This window comes from Nesoenas mayeri, assembly GCF_963082525.1.
Source record: "Nesoenas mayeri genome assembly, chromosome: 1".
Classification (NCBI taxonomy): domain Eukaryota; kingdom Metazoa; phylum Chordata; class Aves; order Columbiformes; family Columbidae; genus Nesoenas; species Nesoenas mayeri.
The window spans coordinates 77,053,934-77,076,883 of NC_137541.1; the positions used below are offsets into that span (position 1 = coordinate 77,053,934).

A 22,950-nucleotide genomic window follows, 5' to 3' on the forward strand; every position below is an offset into this window, starting at 1 on the left:
GCATCCAGAGGGAACAAAGTGAGCCTTTACTTTAAAGTCTCACCCCAAAACCACAGTAACCAAGCCCAGTTTTAGACATGAGAAGCTAAAGAATTGTCAATTGTAGTTCATCATCCCTAAGCATGAGCTGCTGGTGTCCCAGAAAACAGTCTAAACCTCAGAAAACATGAAGTTCACTAAATGCCAAGTCTGTGGATTGTCTAGTTGGCAACTTGCAATCACAGAAAGGAGGAGATTAAAAAAAAAAAAAGAAAAGAAAACGCACACACACACACAAAAAAAAAAGAAAACCACCAAAACCCAGAGCAACAAATGTTGTTTTCCTGTCTTATTGCTAACCATATGGCCATTTTCCCTACCACAGCTCTTAAGTAGGACAGGTACCAGAGATAGATGCAGTGAGTGGGCTGTACTCCACATATTTCATCACTCTGCTTCCAAATCTCACCACTTTAACAGTCATCTCTAGAGCAAAATGATTTCCATTCTTCTTATCCTGTGGCATGAAAAAGCACTCTCCTATTACAGTTCCACAGCCTCACTTATACCTCATATAGGCCATTGAAACTGGACCCTCAATTTATTCAAGTGATCTGCTTCCATTTGATACTTTATCTTCTTAACTGAGATTATAATTTAACCCCTGTGGTTTTTATTAATTGCTACCTCTTTGGGTTATCCTGCCTAACTAACTCAGCTGTCCTTAATTTGTCCACTTTACTGAATATTTCATTCTTAATTGATGACCTTTCTGATTTATCCACGTATTTGTTCTCAAATTTCCCAACTACAGTCTTTCCTTCTCTATTACACTGCTTCACATGAATGTTTCTTTATTCTCTGCTTTTATTGTTTGTTCTTCTTCAGCAGCTCTTACCTCTATTTTGGTAAACCCTTCCAGCACTCTTCCAGCCTCCCAAGACCACTCCATCTCACCACCTTACCATCACTCCCTCTCACCCTGCCCTCCAAGAACTGGTATTTTTTTTCCTTCTGGCTACCTCACTCCACAATCTCTTCCCCTCATGCAACAAGAGGGTTCTGACATGTTTCCCAATAGAAAATTCGGGTTTTAGGCAAGAATAAGAATACATGAAGGAAGACATCCCATCCCTTAGAACAGCCAGTAACCAGGACAAGACTAATGTGGGGAGGGGAAAAGGTATGTTGCACGTGGTTTGTCATAGGCAGGAAAGAGCACTCTGTTGTCCTTTAGAGTACAAAAATTTGTCTGCTCCCAGTTTGACGGCTTGCTATGGTTTATGGTTTGGTCCGAGCTGGACTCCCATCAGGGAGAAGGACAGAGACCTGGCAGCTGCAGGAAGCCGCCTGCCCTTGGTCACAATGTGGAGGCTGTTCCCTGCCAAGCAGGGGCTCGGCTGGCCCAGCCCAAAAAGGCTGAAGAAGCCAGAAAGGCAGGGCTCTGGCAGCCAGCAAGCAATTCTCAGGGGACCTGGGAGGAGAGGATATATTTTAAATAAGCATAGCAAACAAAGCTTAAGGGCTGACGTACCCATCCTGTCCACCTTGCAGACTTCTGAATTTGTTGGTTAACTTCAGCTACTTTGACCAGGGAAGAGGGAAACTATGAACTATGATTAAGATCCTACAGGTCTTGTGAAAACTGGGGTAGAAGGAAGACCCAAATTTATGAGCCCCATGCCGGCAGAGCTGTGTGCCCTTGACGAACTCAGCCAGCTGCTTGGTCAGCACCTGCTGCCTCTCACTCCACAGGGCACAAAAGCAGTTGAGGGAACTGGGACACAAACAGAGCCTAATTAGCAGTGCTAATTATAGAACAACTTACTCTTTAAAGTGGGAAGAGATGCTGGTGATGACCGAGGTAGTTTTGGAGCCAATCCAAGGCATTAAGGTAATCCTCTTCAAAAACACCGGGGCACAAGTTATTCTTGAGCCAGCATGCCTGCAATGTCACTTGGGAGCAAGTTCTCAAGGGACAGCAGCCACAGCCACCACCAGGTCTCCAGGCATGGAGGGATGCAAGGGCCCGACCAAGGAAAGGAACTAAGAAACCCTCAGGGTACCTCCCCACCTGCACACTTGTAACGTTTTTTTTTCCCTTTATAACACTGAGAGGGTCCCAATATTATGTGTAAGACAGCAATGGATCCCTCCAGCAAAGAGCTGCTGAAACAGCAGCAGGCGCCACCATTCAGGAGTCTCTGGCGAGCAGAAAGGACACTACAGCAATGCTGGCTGCAAAGAATAACTTTGAGTAGAGTCTCTATGAATTGCTTCAGCTTAAAATAAACGGATGAGTGGACTGGAAGGGCTCTGCTACTGAGACACTGAATGTCATAGAAAGTTTCATGAAGAAATAAATGTTAGTTAGTACTCTCTGGAGAGGAGGTGTACCAGCTTCCTCAGGGAAAGGACAAGCTCAGAGTACTCAAACTACTTTTCATTCTGAATCAACTTTAAGTTTTATGGTATTTTACAGTATCAATATTTAAAAGATGCTGCTAAAAAGAGCAAGGAAAAATCTTAAACAAACCTTCAAGCAATTTATGCAAGAAATCTGCACATATGAGGATAAAAGTAAAAATTCAGTAAATAAATCATTCAACCTACCTAGTCTTTCAACTAGGCATCTTAAAATAGGAATAATGCCTAAAAGTTGGTTTAAAAATACTTTTAAATCACATTAATGTGCTCAATGCCTAGTCCAGAGCCAGTGTGTTTTAAGGGATTTTCCACCCTGATACATTCAACCAACTTACTTGAGATTCAAAAAGGTTATAATAAAGTGACAAAGCCTAGCTATTTATTCATAGAATAGAATCATTGGATCATTTCGCTTGGAAGAGACCCTCAGGATCATCGAGTCCAACCATAATCTAACCTAACTCTAGCACTAAACCATGTCCCTAAGAACCTTGTCTAAACACCTTTTAAACACCTCCAGGGATGGTGACTCTTGTTGAAAGCTAATCTGTTCTTCAAAGTTACCAAACTGTTTAAGAAATACCTGTAAACTGAGCATATTTCATGAGTGGAAGCAACTTACTCCTCAGGACTTTTAGGACTTCTTTTTAATTTCTCTAAGGCAAAATAAGTTATCAATCTGGAAAGGACCAAGAATCTCACAGGACAGACTGCACAGTCACACAAGACACCACTTGAAACCAAATGATTAAGTCAGGTTTGGGAAATAACTTATTAAGCTCTATAATCCTGAGCAAGCTCACATTCATCTAGGCTGAACTGTGATTTCACACTACACACATGCTCCTGGTTATGCTACAAAGAAGAGAGCTTGCACCCCACTGGAAACCCCACCAGCCCATTTGCTCCCATGCCAGCAGAGGTAACTTTGCTTTTCTCCATGATGTAGATCGGCTGTTCCACAGTAGAACAGAAAGCAAAATTTGTACTAAACTTAGAAAACCAACTGACAGTACAACTGTTCAGGCCAGCCAATACATTTTTCCACAGATTATGTAGGGAAGAACAACAAACTCAACCCTCTTAGTACGAGACTCTCACTAGCAATGGTCTGTTTGACAAGTGAAGCACAAAACAGATTTTTTTTAAACAAAATGAGAGAAAGCACTCTATCCACTCATCCAAGACCCAAGGCAAAAATAAACATGTTATCACACGCTGGACCCATTAGCATTTACTGAACTACACTAGATAAGTGTTTTCACTTGTTCTGTTGTCTAAACACAACTATCAAAACACATGATTTCTCTAATGATAGGTTTACTTTTTGCTGTTGTTACCATTTTTGGATCAGCTAGCTCAAGTTCCACACTGTGCCGTTCCCTTCTGGATATGCTTAAACATTTAAAGGCAGTGACTGGAGTGGGATAGAAAGAATAAATATGTCGTGTGCATTTTTACTGCTTCATCCAACTGGGCATACTAAACCTTGGAGATGTTCAGCATTTGTCCATAAGGCTCAGCAAGTCTGTTTGCGCTAGATGCTTGCTGGGTGCCAAGACAAAATGTTCATTTAATAATACGACCTATAAAGGAATGCCCAGATTGGTTTTGTGTCTCCTATTCCCTTCACTGTTGCAGTTTCCTTAGTTAAAAATAATCCATCTAATTATAGCCTGATATGTAATTCTCACTACAGCAATCCCCAGCATTTAAAAATTATGATTAAGGCACCGGAATTAGGTATCTGAAAAACAACAACCCACAATAGATTTTTATTTGCCTTTTGGGGCATAAGCCACCATTCACATTTTCAAGCCCTTCACTTTAGCTATGACTTAAAAATTTATTCTTCATTTTTATTCCAGGAAATCAAGACTATCACACATTCATGTGATTGCAGGAGCTGGCACAACTATTATAAGAGTGGGCAACAGCAGACTTGGTAGCATTCCCAAAGTCATATTAACTGCCCCTAACTGCAAGCATACAGAGCTCAGCATCCTGCTTTGCTCTGGGAGAGGAGTAACCATCACCAAAACAGCTGAAATTTTGCAAGTGGACATCCCCTGGACTGCTGAGCCTCAGAGCTCCAGAGCCTAAAAACAGCCAGGGTGACAGCCCTTGGCAATAAGTCTCTCCTCTCCAGTAACCAGGGAATGGCTATGGCTGAGGTTTATAAACTTTCTCTGAACTTAAAAGGTGAGCTATTTGGTTTACAGATAACCCTTCTGAAGTGCAGGACAGACATATGCAGGCAGATGTAAGCAGATAGTATATGCAGAGTTTCTCTGCCCCACCAGTATTTCCTAATTAATATTGTAAAAATTACAGAGGTCTAGTAAAAAGAAAGAAAAAAAATCCAGCATGTGTTTCTTTCAAAGGTATTCTTTACTCAAACTGTGTTCCAATCAACTACTCCAGTATGGCCCAGGATCTTTCTGTGCACCTCACAGATCCTTCTGCACAGTTCTTTTTCCCTCCTTGCTAGAAAAGCATTTTTCCCCTCTTTTTCCTGCTCAAGCCATTAATTACTTTCACTGAAGATTCTTCCTATTTGTCCCCTTCCTATTAAAACTTTCTTTGTTTTGACTTTTCTGGAACTCTTGTTGCTCTGCATAGGCACCTGGATCAAACAGAAACATACAGCTTTCCACTAATAAAATCTCTTTAGCACTGTATTTGCCGACGCAGGCTTACTCAAGCACTAACTCAATGCATCTTGATAATTCACTCAGACACTCCAGAAATGGCTATTCTCAGCATACCCATCAAGCACACATACACACAGTAACCTAGACTCCCCACTTGCAGCAAATCTTTGGAAAAAATCTGGAAGGTCTTAACCCACGTCAGGCATCAGCATGCATTGCAAAGACTCTTACAGAATCTAACACAGAACCATCCTCCATGCTTCAGAGCTGCACCGCCTCACTGATGTCACTGCACTGCTCTTTCCCATTGCTGTGTTTAAAGGCTGTGGGAAGAAATGAGCCAACACCTTCCCTATCTTCAAGCAAACTGTAGTAAGGGACTTCTCACCACCATTCCCATTCTCCTCTGATCCAACAGCACTCCTCTGCTATTGCCTCATGGATATTGCATTTCCTTCCTATCCTATATTATGGCCACACTCTTTACAGATCTATTCTCATGCCTTTTACATTGCCATTAAGCAGTAAAAAGCACAATGCAGAAGACTGCCAAGAGCCTGAATGTTGCTCAGACTAAGAAGCAGCTAATGTTGCCTGAGTGGATGGACAGCAAAATCACCCATAAACAAGAAAGGGTAATCTAAAGATTATAATCAAAACATTACACTTACAACTACTTTGGAATGTCTACTGCAGCACTCAGTGCTGCAGTATCTAGTGAGAGAGCTCACCCATCTCACAGCTTTCACCTTTCTTGGGGCTCCCAGCTTTCATGTTACCACCAAGCTTTCACATGACCCAAACACAGGGAGTCAATGACTCCCACAGGTCAGGTTCACCATGAAAGAACATGAAGACCAACTGAAAAGATGCTTCAAGAAGAAAGAGTAACAAATACTCATGCTCAACTCCTCAACTAGCCTTGTACCTCCTTTCTCTTCTTTGTCCCCTTGCCTTTCTTCAGGTCCTAATTTCCTCTCATTCCACACAAGTAGCTCACACTGTGCTCCAAGCTGCTACTCACCAAATACCACTTCACCTTTTGACTCCTATGACTGCAGCAGAAGTCTTGAGGAGCACCTGAAGTTGACACAGAGATGGTGTCATGGGCCCAGTGTGTGGGGGACCAAAACACCCCTGTGGAGGGGTTGCTGTTAGATGGAGACTTGTTACTGAACCAGCCAGGAATTTCAAGGACAACTCAGAGGCAGTAAACAGGACTGGCTGCGAGAAAGAAGCAACTTCATAATAACGAGGCCCCAACGTGGGGCAAATCAACGGACCTATCGGCAGTGAGACTCCAGCGCGTGGACAGCTTGTGAACATAGATGATATCCAATTAGCGAATGCATGCTTGGAGCGTGGACGTGTGATCAGAGAATAGTTGCATATATAAGGAGGCTTGTTTCTGTAATAAATGGCTTTGCATGATTCACATTGAATTGGAATGCTGAGTCTTTTATTCACTCCAACAAATGGTGACCCCGATGTGATGCTCTGAACAGCGTATCACTACGATCGGCGAAAAGCCTGGAGTGGCCCAGCCAGAGGCGGATCAGCTGGACTGAGAACTGGGCAGAGGCATACAGACGTTTCGCAGACAAATTTGTTGAAGAAATCACCAGAAAAGGTGAGTGGCTGGGGCAGGAGGAGGGAAGAGTGAAGCTCCTCCTGGTATTCTCTCTGTGAGAGGACTTAAATATTAAGAAAGTAACATACACAGACTGTTAGTTTGGTGTAGAACTAACAGCTACCTGGCAGAAACCGAGAAGGCTTTAAACTTGAACTTTGGGATGATATAGGGCAGAAATTATGGGATAAGGTCAGCAATGGAGATAAAGAAGCTAAATCGTTAGCAGCTACATGGAAGGTTATAATGCCTTAAAAGATCTTAAGGCTGAACGGTCTGCTGCTGCCGGAGTTTTTGCAGCTTTGCAGCCTGATAAGAAACCTGAAAGTCACTGTGAAGTTCACCCGGTTCGTGTCTTCGATACCCTCCCTACTCCATCCCCTGTTGTGCCTTTGTCGCCCCTGTTGGCTCAGCAGTCCAGGGCGGCGGGAGGAAAAATGCCGAGCAGGTGGCCTCCTATTCAATTACCTAACCCTGATGAGAACAGCAAGTCCAAAGAATTGGAGTCAGACAACTTGCCTAAAGAACCTGTGAAAGCTGAGAATGCTAAAGTCATAAACAAGTGTACTATCAGTCTTTTTACTAATTTGTGTCTGCCTTTACCGCCTTTTAACCCTCCAACTTCCACAAGAGAGCCGAAGGAGGCACCGGATAAGAACTGGGCAAAAGAATGGTGTGAAGGATTAGATCAGCTAATAGCGTGTGAATCCAGCAGTCGGCAATGCAGTCATGCTGATCGTGACAGGAAAGGGGATGCGCCTGGGGACTCAGGTTATACAAATAATTATGATGCTAGAAAGTATTGGCAAGAATGTGCACTGTTCCAAACCCCCCTGTTAGTAATGATTCTCCAGCACCATTCAAGTCCGTGTTATCTGATGACTCAGATGAGGATGGGGGTTTGCAGCATTTTCTTCAAAAGTTAACAGGAAAAAGAGTATGTGTATGAGTTACCCCGAGATCAGATAAAAACCATGAAAAGACCCAAGCAAAATTAGACCCATGCAATGTAACAGCTATAGAACATTTAGGATGGAATGATGGGGACTCGTTGAAAGGGGCAGGTATGCCACAACTCTTGGAACAGACACTAATTGACACAACACAATTACAGGCGCTATTAGTTTCTGAAATCCTGAGGCAGTCAACAGATCTTGCATATCAAGCTATGATAGAAGTGTCTGAAACCAACGAAGCAGCCAAATCTTTTATTAACTACTATCAGGGTCCCAGTGAGAATTACATGCAATTTATTGACCATCTTCAAGAGGTTATCAATAAGAAGGTTGAAAACTTAGAAGTTAAGGAAGCACTGGTGTTGAAATTAGCAGTAGAGAATGCTAATGTTTGCTATCAACGTGTTATCTGTGAGTTTTACAGTACATATTATGTGCTCCTGTGTATTGCCTCTCTGAAAATCAAGCCGCTTGTTAGGAATGTGAGTTAATTGTTTTACTAGTTGTTTTTAAGTGCACTGTAAAACCTTCTCCCCATTTTTCCCACTCACACTGCAAGCAGCACTGTGCTTTCCCCCCTCCCTCCCTCTTCTCATGGTTTTTACTTATGATATGGGGTCAGAAATTACTGTTTTCAGTCATGTTCCTAAGTAATTGGTATTGGGAGGTGTTTTAGAACATAGGAAAGCACTTGGAAATAGGAGAAAATATGATCTTGTTAAATATTGAAATTAGTGTTGGCTGCTGTATAAGTTTAAATGATTGGGAAAAGTGTCCGGAGAATAGAATCTTGAAGTATAACACCTTGTTGCAATTAATGTTGTTTTTAAGGTGAGAAGAGCAGGACAAAAATAAATCTCTACAAGAGATCATTAAATCATTTCAGACAGTTTTACAGGCGGAACAATTTGAACTTCAACAAACTGAGAGAGTTAAGTGATAACACACAGGTCAGAAAACTTGCTGAAGTCTGCAAGATGCTTTCCTTATTAACCTGTTTTCTTTGTGGGTATCTGTTTAAGCATGTTGCAATTTTGGTAGATCTTTGTTATATGGTACAATAAGTTCATAGACTGTTAAATCATGAGAGTCCGTTGACTCAAAATGTGCATTTTGTGATAATACAGAAGATCATGAGTAATTTAGTCCTTTACTGCGTGAATGTGATGGTAAAATTTTGTGTGTAGTAGCTGTTATTTTTTTTTTTTCTAGCATGCTAGCTTTATTCCAGTATCCAGACTTGCGCAACTCTGGGATAGGCTGTGTCTCATCTCAATGTGCTGGATTTGGCTTTTTTGTATGTACATCAAGTAAAGTAAAGAATCTTGGTTTTGGAATAACAGTAGTAGTACACCAGATGAGACACTAATAAAAATCTTGCCCAGTCTAGCTTGCTGCAGTGGCGGGGGGCGGGTGCCGGTTGGGCTCCAGCGCGCACTCACCTGTTTTGTCAGGGAGACCCAGTGGTACCTCTGCCTGGCTGAGCAGTAAGCGGTTCAAAGATGCAATGCTAAAATTGAGATATTGTCTTGAATTAGTGTAACTGTGATCCATCTGCATATTTGAACTTGGTATTTGGTTTTTATATTTGAGCTCAGTATTTTAATTTGCATATATATATTCAGTACCAAAAGAATTTTGTTTGGGGAGATAATTACAAAATGGGAACCAGTTCCACTACTAAAATACCGCCTTGTTCCCCCTTAGGATGCATCCTTACAAATTAGAGTAATTGCTTATATTGTTTTCTAATAACTTTGAGACCAGAAAATAATTTAAGTTATTAAACTTTGATTTGCATTGAATTTATGTGTTTGTGGGAGATATAGGAACTAAAACTAAATGCTATGATAGATGTGAATTTGGAAGAGGTTGTATTTAAAAGTTGCTAGAATATTAACCGATTTGGATCTAAGAAAATAGAATTACGGATTTATGTTTATTATACTCTGGGGTTTTTTTGACATCTGTAAATTGTAAAAGGTAAATGGAGCTAAGGAATGTAACTATTGCTGAGCTACCTGGAATTGCATATAAAGTGTATTATGGTTGGAATGAAATGGGAAAACGAAAGAGCAAAATATCCCAGGCCTGTGTGCAGCTCATTGTAACTGAGGAGTTTGCCAGAGCCTCCTACTTCATACCAGCAATTACACCAGCTGCGTGGCCTTGGCTATGTCTAAACTGCATCCCTAGCAGACCCATAGTTCTAATGAAACTCGAAAATTAAACCAAAAATTTGTTAATAGACTTATTCTGTGGTAACTAGTTGTAAAAGACTTCTTAGTAAATTCACCATGATAGTTTTTGAGATCGTGGGAAAGAAAAGAAGGAAAAGAAGGAAAAGAAGGAAAAGAAAGAAAAGAAAGAAAGAGAGAAAAGAAAGAAAGAGAGAGAGAAAGAGAGAAAGAGAGAGAGAAATAGAGAAAAAAAGAAAGAGAGAGAGAGAAAGAGAGAGAGAGAAAGGAAGAAAGGAAGAAAGACAAATTTTTTTGAGACCAATGGAGTGCCAAATTTGGAACAAAATTTTACCATATGAATTCTTGTATTTGCCAGAAAGCCCTATACCTCTCTTGGGTCAAGATTTGTTAAGCAAATTGTAAGCTCAAATAATGTTTCCTGAGAATTCTGTTTAGTTGCATGGCCTACAAGAAGCTGCTTGGGTGGTGCAGATCTGCTTGTTTCAAGTAAGAAATCTCCAAGGAAATTTCAAATGCTGTATTTCCACTAGTATTAACAGCCACTGTTTTGATAAAGCAAATACTACACTGATAGATCTGAAACAGGACTTCGATCCGGTAAGGGAAAAGAGTATCCAATAAATATGACAACAAAAATTGAGTTAGAAACTTTGAGGAATAAATTTATGAAAACCTTACAAGCTGACTGCATTCAATTGGACTTGCAGATTTGTCTATGAAACAACCTGTGGCTATTGTGGGACAGTATGATGAGATTGCTAGCAGACTGATATACCGACTGTTATATACCAATTGTCACTCTGATCAAGAAAATGCAGGGAATGAATTTAAGTCTTAATAGGCCATGATCCTTTCGTCATATATGTACCATTTGTGAAATTTAATGTTGACTTCTTGTTTGTAATCTATGTCCTTGTAAATTGCACTAGCTGGTTTTCTTAACAGCCCATCTTTTGGCATGCATAAATGTAAACTGCTGTAGAATCTGCAAGTCTTTAACATCAGGTCACAGACCATACTTGTATCTGGTCTGATCCTACATACTTGCAAAGTTTTTGTTGATGGTTCTGGGAAGTCTCATAAAGCTGTAGTGGTTTGGTGTGAAGACAACGATTGGCATCATTCTGTAAAAATTATTGAAGGTTCAACCCAATTAGCAGAACTTGGCACAGCTTTACATTACTTAGAGCTTTTTAAGGAGGAACCTCTAAATTTGATTTGTGATTTTGAGTATGTAGTCAATATCCAACGCACGTATCTAATTCCGAATTTTTTTTAAAAAAGAAAAAAAAGGGGGGGAGGGGGGGAAGTAGGGGAAACACCACAAAACGAATTGTCAAAAGCATTGTATGTGATGAAACACTTTGCAAGTATGACCCAAAACCATGCTAAATCAGAAAGAACCTACATTAGTTATGGTCAGATCACTAGTTAATGGTAAATGGAAAAGGCCGCATCAATTGATAACCCAGGGAAAAGGTTATGTTTGTGTCATTACAGGCCAAGGATTGAAGTGGATTCCCACGAAATGGGTCAAGCCATGGCTGAATAAAGACAACAAAGATTCAATGAATGCAGATGGACAGGAGGGAGGTAAGTTGTGAGGACTGTTTCAGATGTAAACCATGGATCCTAATTCAGTGTTATAGATGCTTATGGATCTGGTGATATAGAAGCCATTAGCAAGTAGATAGGGTACCTTCTGTAGAGAATGACAATTTGAACAAACAGTAGAATTAACCAAAAGGGTAATATTATATTTAGATAGAACTGAGGTAAAGGTATGCGACATCCTTACCATAGCATCTACTGTATTCTTTTTCTCTAGTATAGCATCTGATAAAGCTTTAGGAGACATATCAAAGTTAAGCTATTGTTCTTTTAAATAGGTTAATTTAAGTCTTGAAATACTAATAATAGATGTTGATGGTATTAGACATGATATTCTACAAAATCATGCAGTTATAAATGTTCTACTTTTAACATTAGGATTATGGCTGTGCTGTATTAACTTGTTTGATTATTCTGAATCTATTAATAAGTGCTTTAGACAACCTAGAACAGTACATTAATAAGATTGCCATAGTAAAATTAAGGTTTGACATATAGCTTATAAGTTTTGGAATAAGTAAGTAGTTGTTTGATCTTATTAAATAAGGCTTAATTGCATTATATGTAACTGTAGTTATTGTATTAATCATGTGCTGTACATTGCAGTGTATTTCAAAGATGATTCAGTATGCTGTAAATGGGGCCTGGCTGGTTCAAGAACAAAAAGGGGGAATTGTGGAGGGGTTGCTGTTAGATGGAGGCTTGTTACTGAACCAGCCAGGAATTTCAAGGACAACTCAGAGGCAGTAAACAGGACCAGCTGCGAGAAAGAAGCAACTTCATAATAACGAGGCCCCAACGTGGGGCAAATCAACGGACCTGTCAGCAGTGAGACTCCAGCGCGTGGACAGCTTGTGAACATAGATGATATCCAATTAGCAAATGCATGCTTGGAGCGTGGACGTGTGATCAGAGAATAGTTGCATATATAAGGAGGCTTGTTTCTGTAATAAATGGCTTTGCGTGATTCACATTGAATTGGAATGCTGAGTCCTTTATTCACTCCAACACACCCCTGCATTGTGGTGTGAGTGGAGTCTGAGACACAGGGCAATGCTGTAGGGCTGTGAGGCACCACAGGAAGCATTCAGGAACACCACCACTTGGGGGCTGCCAGCAAATATAACGTGAAAGCATGAAGCGGAGGCATGTGCTGCTGCTGATCAGTAGCATTGCTCAGTAAGCAAGAGATGACAAAGACCAAAGACTCAAGACAGATCTGAAGGGAGAAAAATGCATGTATCACGCAGCTGAGCAGAGCAATGGCAGCAAACAGCAATAGGCTTGACAATAGCTATGTTTTTTCTGCCCAGATGGGACTTCAACAGAAGATAAATGGAAAGAAAATGGAACAAAGAGAAATAGCTAAAGAAGGACAATGGTTAAAGCAAGCAGTCATTTAGCCCAAAGAATAAAAAGTGTGGTCAAAAGTAGATAATATGAGTTTCATCAGTAGCTGAAGATACATTCTTTGCCTTCTTCATTAACCTTAGGCTCTGGCTAATCCTTTCCTGCATCCTTCTTTACAAATGCACATGCTTGATTCCACATGCAGGTTCTTAAGTATCAAGCCAAGCAGAGCATACAACCTATTATTAATTGTAACATACCATCATTTAAATACTGGTGAGGATTTGTGACAAATCTAAGAATGAAAATATTTACCCATCAATAATTACAAGTTTATTGACATTCAGAAAAAAGACAAGACCATGCAAGCATTGCTAACATTGCAACTCACTAGGGAAAGCAAAGTAAAAAATGTAAGTTACTATCCAGGAACAGGAATTAATTTCTCAGTGAATACTACATATGGAATAAAGAGTTATTCTGGTCCATTTTAAATAGATCGATGCTTCAGTGGAAGCCACAGAAAGAAGACAGAAATTTACACAAAAGCTTTAAGTACTTTACAAGTAGTAAGCTGGTACCTTCAGGTACCAGTAGCAAGGACCAGAATCCACCAAAACCTCAGCACAAGTATTTGGATCATTCTTCCAGAGAACATTCAAGCAGCATGTCACTAGTAAAGAGCCCAGGTATTTCTTCACATTAAAAATTGTACTAAGAGAGGGAAACCCCAGTCCATTAATCAGATTCCTAATCTGCATAGCTGGGATAAGTCTCAACACACACGTTCTTGGACTGAAAATCTTTCAGAGCATGGGACGTCTCTCTGGAAGCTTATGGCACCATGTAAATGATAATTTTGCAGAGACTGGTAATTATCCACAAGATCCCTCACTGACTTCAGTGATAACCTACACCTGAAGTTCAATTACAAGAGATAACCATGTCATGGAGACACCATTTCCTTAACTTCCTTTATAACTCTATCTCCTTTGCTGTATGGAAGTACTTGAGGAATCAAGTCTACCCTGACACTCTAAAACATAGCTGAGTAATCTGGAAGTCTTCATCCCGTTTGCTTTTAAGCCTAAATCCTACCAACTTTGATCGAGGTAGGCATCAGTGAGCCTGGGATTCAGCATCACCTCCTCATTGCATATTTGAGCTCCTTTTGCACTGGGTCTAAACTCTTCTGGCACTTCTGAGTACTACCTATAGCAGCAGATACTTCGTTGCCCTGCTCTGGGACCTACCGCACAGCAGGACCAACAGTGCGAGTAGAACATCTTATATGATAGGAACTTCAAACACTGCGGTATACAGAATCGTATTACCAGAGCTGACATTCAGCCAAGACAGAGTACATAGGAAAACATTAAAATCTCCTCAGTGGAGGAAAAAAAAAATAATATTTTATTGTTTGTTTGTCTTTTATCTTTGTCAGGAAATATAAACTCCCCTATTGCAGTGATGGTCACTCCAGGCATTCCAGAAAAAAAGGAGGGCAAGTTTTCACACAAGAAAGGAAGCAAAATAGCTGATCTTTTTCCTAGCACTCCTTAAAATGTAGGTGAGCTACTTAGCAGCTTTTAAATTCAGGATGGTTGTGCATCCTCAGAGCAGAGGAGACCTGATAAGTAGTGACTTAATCTTGCTACTACATTAAGGCAAAGTCTGCAGTTTACCTGGAAAGCCTGATAGCCAACAACCAGCATGTAAAGGATGGAAAACAAGAGATGCCCTGAGCATCAGTGAGAACTGGAGGACTCTGAAGAAGGTGACTGGCAACTCAGTAGGGGAGGAAGATAAAGGAGTAAATAATTCCACAGAAGTTCTTTACATCACTGCTATGGATGCTGATTGGATAATTACAAAAGGAGCCATCCAAAGAGTCTGGGGGTCCCCTGAAAGCTGAGGAGGACATCAATCAACTTAAGAATGGGAATAGACTGCAAAAGAGGTGGAAAGAAAAAAAGAAAAGAAAAAAAAGAAATAGGAATAAGAGACACAAAATGGTTGTTCAGAAACTAAATTATGCTCACAGCAAACATGGAAGACAAAAAAGTTAACCACATCTATTCATCTGTTTCGAGCAGCTTTAAAAGCCTCATTTTACCCACATCTCTACTTGAAAAGAGACTCTCTAAACCAAGAAGTTCAGGAGGGCATTTTCCGGGCAGATGGAATAGGAGAAGCTGAAATAATTCAATCTGTTGATTTAATACAAAAACAAAAATCACCACTCTGCTGTCCAGAAAATGTATTATAAAAATCTAATTACACAGCCTTCACCTTTTTTCTGAACAGAGCAGTGAGGAAGTGACCTCCAGAATTCTGGTTAAAGCCAGGATGTTCTCCACAGTGTAATTCACCTTGTTAAAAACGTCAAATACCGCTAAGGTCAAGACAACAGGCACAGCTTCTTCAAGAAGCTCACCGCTTCCATAATAGCTACTTGACAAAGACTTTGCTAGGGTTAAGCAACTTATCACTATCATGGTCCCACCCCACCCTCTGTTTATCTAATCAGTTTAGATTTGAAGATCTCAGAGAAGAATTGTTTCTAGTCTTCTAGATGTAAAAACTGTGACACAATAAAACTTGAATCTCCACTGAGGTTTGCAAATACTACATAATATGGATTAATGTGCTTCAGTGTGATTTTAACTACATGCAGCTATGCTAAAATAATTTAAGATTAGGAGCAATTTTCTTGCATTTTGGGAACCACATGCAGCATATGGAAAAAGATTATATATATATACAAATTTAAAATTAAGTATTTTTTTATGCTTAGAAAACAGGAGCAACAGAAAACTACAGTCCAACCAGCCGCCTCAGTTCAGTGAGGTTCATCCTCACTGTGGGAGGATAAATTCTAAAGGAGGAAAGACAATTCATTTTCCATGCATTTACCTAGTAGGAACTAGCCTAAAAAATAGGTCTTTTTATATATGTCATTGAACACACATCAAATGGGAGCAATACTCTTGGCTAAAGATGAAAATTACAAGTAAAAGAATAAATCACCAGTCACTATATTGTATGGATGATTCAGTACTGATTCCACCCGCTATAAGGCAGAGGAAGGGAAAGCACAGATGTGAAAATACATACATCCAGCAGTGCCTGTGTATGTACATGCCAGATTCTAGGGGCCCATGTCAGGTTAACCTAAATTCCAGTGAAGTCTCTGCTCCTCCTGTTCTCCAATGCCTGGCTCTGGGCCTTCAGATGCTCCCAGTCTAACAGGAAAAGAGCCTCATGGAGTTGTCTACACCCTCCCATAAATACTGACAGCACTGGAGTTTTTACAAATTCAAAGTAAAGCAGCAATCCAAAAGTTTGCAAGAGCAGATACTAGAAATGGACATCTCAACTGTCTGTTTTGTGAGGAAGGTAGAACCAACGCCTGTAAGTAAATGCAACTTCAGGGCAAGGAAAGAGGATACCATGAGCTGGAACTCAGGAATTTAAGTCAATTCCTATCTTGTCACCACAGACCTCATCTGCAAAGACTCCATGAGCTAACTCAGATAACTAACTCTCATTGTTTTCATGTAATTCAGGTATCCAAAGACAACTATTGACCTTGAAGATATGGAGCCATATATCTCTGCAGCTTGATTTCTTCATCGCAGTCTCCAAATAATAAAATAGAATAAGAAATTTTCTTTCCTCTAGCCTTCAACTCACTCTTCAAATTGTAGTTTTTCACCAAAACAACTTCCCATATTACCTGGAGACACCAGGAAACTAATTACAAATTATCAATTATCACCAATGCAGCAAATACAATTGAAAAGAGTGTTTTAAAAACACACCCAGGCAGTACTGACACCTACTCAGGAGAACAAAATGAGCTAGGTTTGGCCACTGCCAACACACAACATTTGAGCATATCTGATGGTTTCAGGACAGGGCTTCATGGGCCATGGAGGTAGAACTAATCTAATCCAGCATCTCCCAGCTCTAATCCTAACTCCATTCTTCACATGTCTCAGTGAAAAAAGTAGAAATAATTCAGTAACTGATAAATCTGTTCAAGCAGGGCAAAACTCTTATCTAGTCAGCATAAGCAACATGAAGTTTCATCTCTGATTTGCCTTGAAATACCCTAGTAAGGAATGCAACACTCAGGTAATTTGCAATGCTCACATCAAAAGGGAGGGGGGAAAAAAAAGCCATCTGAACTAAAGAAACTCGCTGACTTGGCAATTGCATTTGTCTTACCCAAACAGAGAAGTGACCTGGATTTCTAGTTCTGTGTTAACACAATCTAGAATGAAAAATTATTTGCACAAGGGGATGTTCTTCAGCGCCTGCTGTGATTGCACTCTAGATATAGACATTAACAGCTGGCAGAGAGCAGCTGGCAGAAGAGGTTACAGTGGGAAGAACCCCTCCAGCGCAGTGTACAGTGGCAACGGAGCACTATTTTTGCAAGGTGCACGAAAGCCAACAGCAGAAGAGGCTTCACACAGTCTGTCCACATCCACACTGCAAGCACCAGAGTCCACCACATCTGGATATTCTGTCCCATTCAGCTGCTGACCCTGTTGTCTGATTTCAGGCCAGTAGCTTCTCCTCTCTGTCCCTGGAAAACTGACAAGAAGCCAAACCTGATGAAAATAGAGTGGAGAAGCCAGCTGTCAAGGTAAGCATGGCCTGTCTGGCTCTAGGGACAAAAGGGACAGCACTGGGGAGCAGAGCCACATTGTAGCAGATGCTTTGGACTGGAGAAGGATCACGAACAGTGAGTTCACAGGAGGTATCTGCCACCAGCTCAACCAAGCCACCCCCAGAATAAACCCAGGCTGACCTTCCAGCATCATACAAAACTGCTGCAGCAGAAGCAAGAACACAATCAGAATCTCAAGGGTAGTAGCCTTTCTGTTGCCTTGCAGATGAGATTGTCCCAACTCTTCCTGAAGAACCTCTAACCGAAATCCCTAATCACCATCAAACCCTTTCAGTGGGAGTCCTGACAGTCAAAAAAGTCCACTGCCCCCTACAAGTGTGCTCACTACACAGAGAAAGTCCACCCTGGGCAACAAATGACGCAGAAGTGTCAGACAAACATACAACACTTGGAATTTGTGGTTCTGTGGAGCCTGTAAGGCAGATGAAAAGATTCAGCTCTACCTTTAATCAACTACAATCATTTTAAGTAAAATAATCATAAAGGTATTATTGTATGTCATTTACTTCACTAATAACAAACAGCAATTAACTACACTTTTGCTCAAATAATTTAAGCAGCACTAAGTCCTTAAAAAAAAAAAAAAAAAAAAAAGAGGCAATCTGTAAAAACAATTAGGACGCAATAACATTAACCACCTCAGAGGATAAGGAGCTGTTCTATTGTAGGTAAATTAGACACGTTAGCCATTAGTGACTGTAATGACAGTCTCATTCTTATTCTGACCACTTTATAGTTCAAGATCAAGCAGTTTACCATCTGACTGGCAGACTATTTATTATTCAGCATTCGTCAGAGAGATGTTTCCACAGCAGAGAGCTTGACTACCCTCAGCCACAGATGTCTTGAAATTTAAAGGATCCAAACAGCAATACCTTGCTAGTAGGCTGTGCTCAACACCAATTGCCCAGAATTTGAGGGCTTTAAAGGAAGCTACATTCAACTGAGGAAAGGGTTTGGACCAAGAGCTCTTCTAATAGCCTCAGTTGTATCTTCAGGCTTTTCAGGATCTGTCCTTCCATCTAAGAACACAGGCAGCTCCTGCACAGACACCCACGGCGCTGCTGGCAGCGGGACTCAGCGCACTCATCACGCCAGGATTACTCACAGAAGTCGTGTGCGCAGAGTCAAGGCTGAGAGCACACTTTAAACAGACTCACACTGGAGTCAAAGGCTTAGTCCTGCTCATTTCATTGCTCCCACAAACTGTCCTTATTTGCAGCTGCAGTAAGGCAACACACACCTCAAAGGTAGCAATCCATGGCTGTTTACGCAGGTATTTATATATGAAAACTCATTCTGCAAACCCATATTCAAACACAAAACCCTCCTGCACACCATCCCACAAGCACCAGGACATCCTGGGTTCTTGCATAAGCAAGAGTTTACATGGCTCAGATCTTTACACAAGGTTTCTGGCTGTACAGAGAGGAGGAGGAAGGAGCAGTGGAAACTGAGGAGTTATTGGCACTCGATTGCCATGGTTTAACCCGAGTTACCTCCAGACATTTTCGTTGACCATGCTAAATTACTTACTGAAGTTGTCTTTGATCTGGGTACAGAAGGCAAAGGGGGAATAGCACTTCTGAGGTTTGAAAAGTATGTTTTGATCAAGTTAATTACTTAGGGACAATAATCTAGTTCAACAACGGGAGTCCAATGAGTTTATTGGAGGAGAAGGATACAAAACCATCAGATGTTTTCTCTGCCTAACAAAAACCTGGCTATTCTAACACCTGTATAGTACCACAAATGCCACAGTATTATACAAAGCAGTAATATGCTAGTTTGCACTTTCTCATATAGATTTTTAGCACATATAAATTAAAATATACTCTTCAAAACTGAGTAGAACCAAAATTTTTTTGTAATCAGAATGTGGCAGGAGGGCTAGGGAGAATGGCAATTAATGTCATTCTTAACTAATAATATATCAATAACATATTAAAACCCACTCAATATTAGGATATTATGGAAAGACATATTAGTTCAAAACCTGCACATGAAATTTCTGTGAAGCTCTATACCTCCTTCACAGTTAAAACAAAGACTCACATGTATAGGCAGTTTCCAGTAGAAACTAAAACTTGGAGCTTTTACAGTCATCTTGCACAGAGACAGCAGGACCATAGCAAAGAGTGAGACATTGTTTCTGTTCATCACTTCACAATATACAGCAGCTTACCTAACTTTAATTTCATAACCTTCTACCAATATTAAGAGAAGCAAATTTACATAGCAAAAACAGAGCTCTATGTCACAATTACTTGAACATTATGGTATACTCACTACATAGCTTCAGTGTGCATTTCCTCTAAAACACTTTATTTCTTGAAGCAGATTAATTTAAAGCTCATTGTATTTAGCACTGCACCAACTCATCAAGAGACATAGACAAGAAACAATAGCTCCTTTTATTGCACGAGATTCTCTGCAATAGCATCTCTGAGATAATCACTATGCTTGGGGAGTGGAAAAACATATGGGCAAGTGGAATAGTTGACGAGCCATGCAGAGTTTTTGTTACTAAACCATGTGGTGGAAATGGTCTAAAATCTGTTTTTTAAACTGAAGCTGCAGCAGTATTATCAATCTTAAAGCAACATTAGATTTACAAACATGAAAACACATCAAACTCTTTCCTACATTACCAATCAGAGTAATTTTTTAAGAATCTGGATTCATATAGCCCAAGAATGGAAATCTGTGGCACAACAGGATTAAGATGAAACAGTATCTGAGATCAACTTAGTTTCTAATATTAGTTAGTGTTTTAGGAAAAAGATACTGCATCTGTATGTCATTGCTAGCTCTGTGTTAGAGGGAGGACTTCTTCCAGGCCTACCGAACAAGTTATTAACATATGCTCACTTATCACCTCTCATTGCTTCTATTTCCTGCAAGCTTCAGACACTAAAGGAAGAATGTGCTTTTGAAGAACTGTAAAGTTTCTGTTATCCCAGCAGACACGATATTAAGCGATCACATGCTGGCTCTAGTTCATGGCAAATGCAAGTTGAGTTGCACTCAGAAAATCTTGAAAAAAATATCAAATAAAGTTGTATATCACTTTAAAACATAACTTTTTTTTTTAAAAAAAAAAGTCCTTGGAATTTGGATCTGATTCATTCTAGCATTTACTGAAGAAAGAGGGTCTTTTCGCAAACAGTTTGATTACAAACTCACTCTGACCTTTCATTTGCTGCTTAGAGGATAGGGAGAAAACCTAGTTTCCCTACAGGAATGGGAGGGAAATCGGCCTCTCTTCCAGTTGTCCGTATTTTACCCAGACATGTGAGAAATTTTCAAGGGGACGCAAATCTCCACTGCAGACACTTCTAAGCCAGGTCATTCAAAAAGCCCTCCCTGCTGCAGGGACCTGGTTCTCCACCGCTATCAGATGTGGCACCCTGACTGCAACATTCCTCCTCTCCTGCGCAGCTGGGGAAGGTGAAAAGGGCTTCAAGGATTACCGCCATTTCCCAGCCACGTCAGAAGAATAGAAGAGAAAAAAGGTGCCTTTTCACGTGGTTTCTATAATAAACCGCAGGGAGTCAAGGACCAGCGCGGAGCTTTCAAAGTGTTCCTCGGAGCAAGGATGCTGACACGAATAAGCATCCATGCATACCTTCCCCTACGCATGCCAAGGAGATCCACAAGCTCAGCTGTCTGTGGCAGCAGGCAGGTAGTCACGATCAATAAGCGAAGGGAGGCTCCGAGCCCCTGGCTTTGTTAGCAGCCAGAGGGGATGCCGGTGCAGCTGTTACCCAGCCAGCGAGAAGCATCCTATTGTGCAGGCAACACAGCAAGCCTCAGAAATCTCAGCCCTCCTAGGAAAGGCATCCAAGATGGGCTTATTGCCCTGCAAGGAGAAATAAGCCTCAATCCCCCGCGCCGAGCCCCTTCTCCTCTCCGCAGCAAATACAGCCACCCCAGAAAAGTTTTGCTGGGCAAGAGGGGCCCTACCTGCCCCTCGCCCGCTGGGAGAAAACAAAGGGTTGGGTAAGGAAAAATAAAGTTCGGGGCTTGGTGGGGTGAGGAAGGCGCCCGGCTGCCCGCTGCTTCGTGCGCCTGCCCGTCCCCGGCTGCCCTTGCACCGCGCACGGCGCTACCTGAACAGGGTGACCGCAGTCTGGTTCCTCCTCCACGCCTTGCCCTGCTGCAGCAGCACTCCCTGCACGATCTCCTTCTCGTCGGGCAGCCGGTAGACGGGGAAGATGTAGAGCCAGCAGAGGACGAAAACTCCCAGGGCACTGGCCCCCACGGGCAGGCGGGTGCGCGGCCACTTCCACGCCAGCCCCGCCATCCTCCTCCCGCAGCGCTGCCGCGGCGCCGGGCCACGCTCCGGCATCAGGCCCGCACCATGCGGCGCCCGCGGGCGGGGGACCCCCGCTTCAGCCCCGCCGCCGCCCGCGCCCTGAGCCCGGCGGCCCTAAGCCCGCCGTCCGCCGCCCGCCGCCATCGCCGCCCAGCCGGCCGGGGGGTAGCCGGCCCCCGCGGGCGTCGGGTCTCCTGCCGGGGCTGCTGCCGCCGCTGCGCCGCAGCTGGCTCCTCACTCGGCGGTGGCGGCTGCCGCCCTTCCTCACAGTCATTTGGTCCCTCGCTTTCCCCGCCAGACGATGCTCCGCCGCTCCCCGCCCTCCCTCCGCCTCCCGCCGAGCCCCCTCGCTCGCTCGCTCGCTCTCGTCGCCGCGCTGCGGACGGCCCCAGTAAATTTCCACGCCGCCCCGGGCCGCGGGGTGCCTCAGCCCCCGCCGACCGCCCCCCCAGCTGCCCGGGAAGGGAGGGGAACGGCGGCCGGAGGGCCGGCTGCTGCGGGGCTCCGCTCCACCGGTGCGGCCCCGCGTCCCCGCCTCTTCCGCGGGCACCGATCGAAATGGAGCGGAGAGAAGGAGGAAGGTCCTGGCCCGAGCTCGCCCCTGCGGGCAGCGCCGGCAGCAGCCACCCCCGAGCTACCCCCCCAGCCCCTCGCTGTCTGCCCAGGCAGCCTCGTCCCCGGCGGCGGCCACGCCGCTCTCCAGCGCGCCCTGGCGGACATCGTCCCCGGGCCAGGGGCGGTGGCGGCGGCGGCGACCCCGCCCCCGCCCGTCCTCCCACTCAGCACTGTCCCCACTCTGCACTGTCCCCACTCCGCATGACCCTGCGAGGCGGGGGGGAACCCTTCGCACCTGGCGGGTCCGCCACGATCAGCCCTGTGTTCAGGCCAGGAGCCTGGGAGCCGGGATCACGATGCTCATCTGGTCAAAGTACATCCTACAAAGGCTTTTTTTTTTAATAATTTATCAAACCGGATGGTATGGTAAATCTTAAAGAAAAGCGTGCTGCATCCAGCAGCACAGTTACCAAAGCAGCAGCTATATGTCAGTGTGTACCGACTCATCTGTTTGGGTCTTGGAAGAAAACACACCGGAGATTGTATCCTCAGGTAGGACATGGGCAG

The 22,950-nt window shown here is 42.7% G+C and overlaps 1 protein-coding gene across 1 annotated transcript in view; it reads right to left on the reverse strand.

Moving 5' to 3' along the window:
• Nucleotides 1-21,958, reverse strand: part of ST8SIA1 (ST8 alpha-N-acetyl-neuraminide alpha-2,8-sialyltransferase 1) — a 143,308-nt gene extending 121,350 nt beyond the window's left edge. Inside the window, exon 1 of the mRNA XM_080363239.1 lies at nt 21,623-21,958. Within this exon, the coding sequence (XP_080219365.1) occupies nt 21,623-21,861 (239 nt within the window). The 5' untranslated portion in view covers nt 21,862-21,958. The remainder of the gene's footprint in view (nt 1-21,622) is intronic.
• Nucleotides 21,959-22,950: the final 992 nt, after the last annotated feature.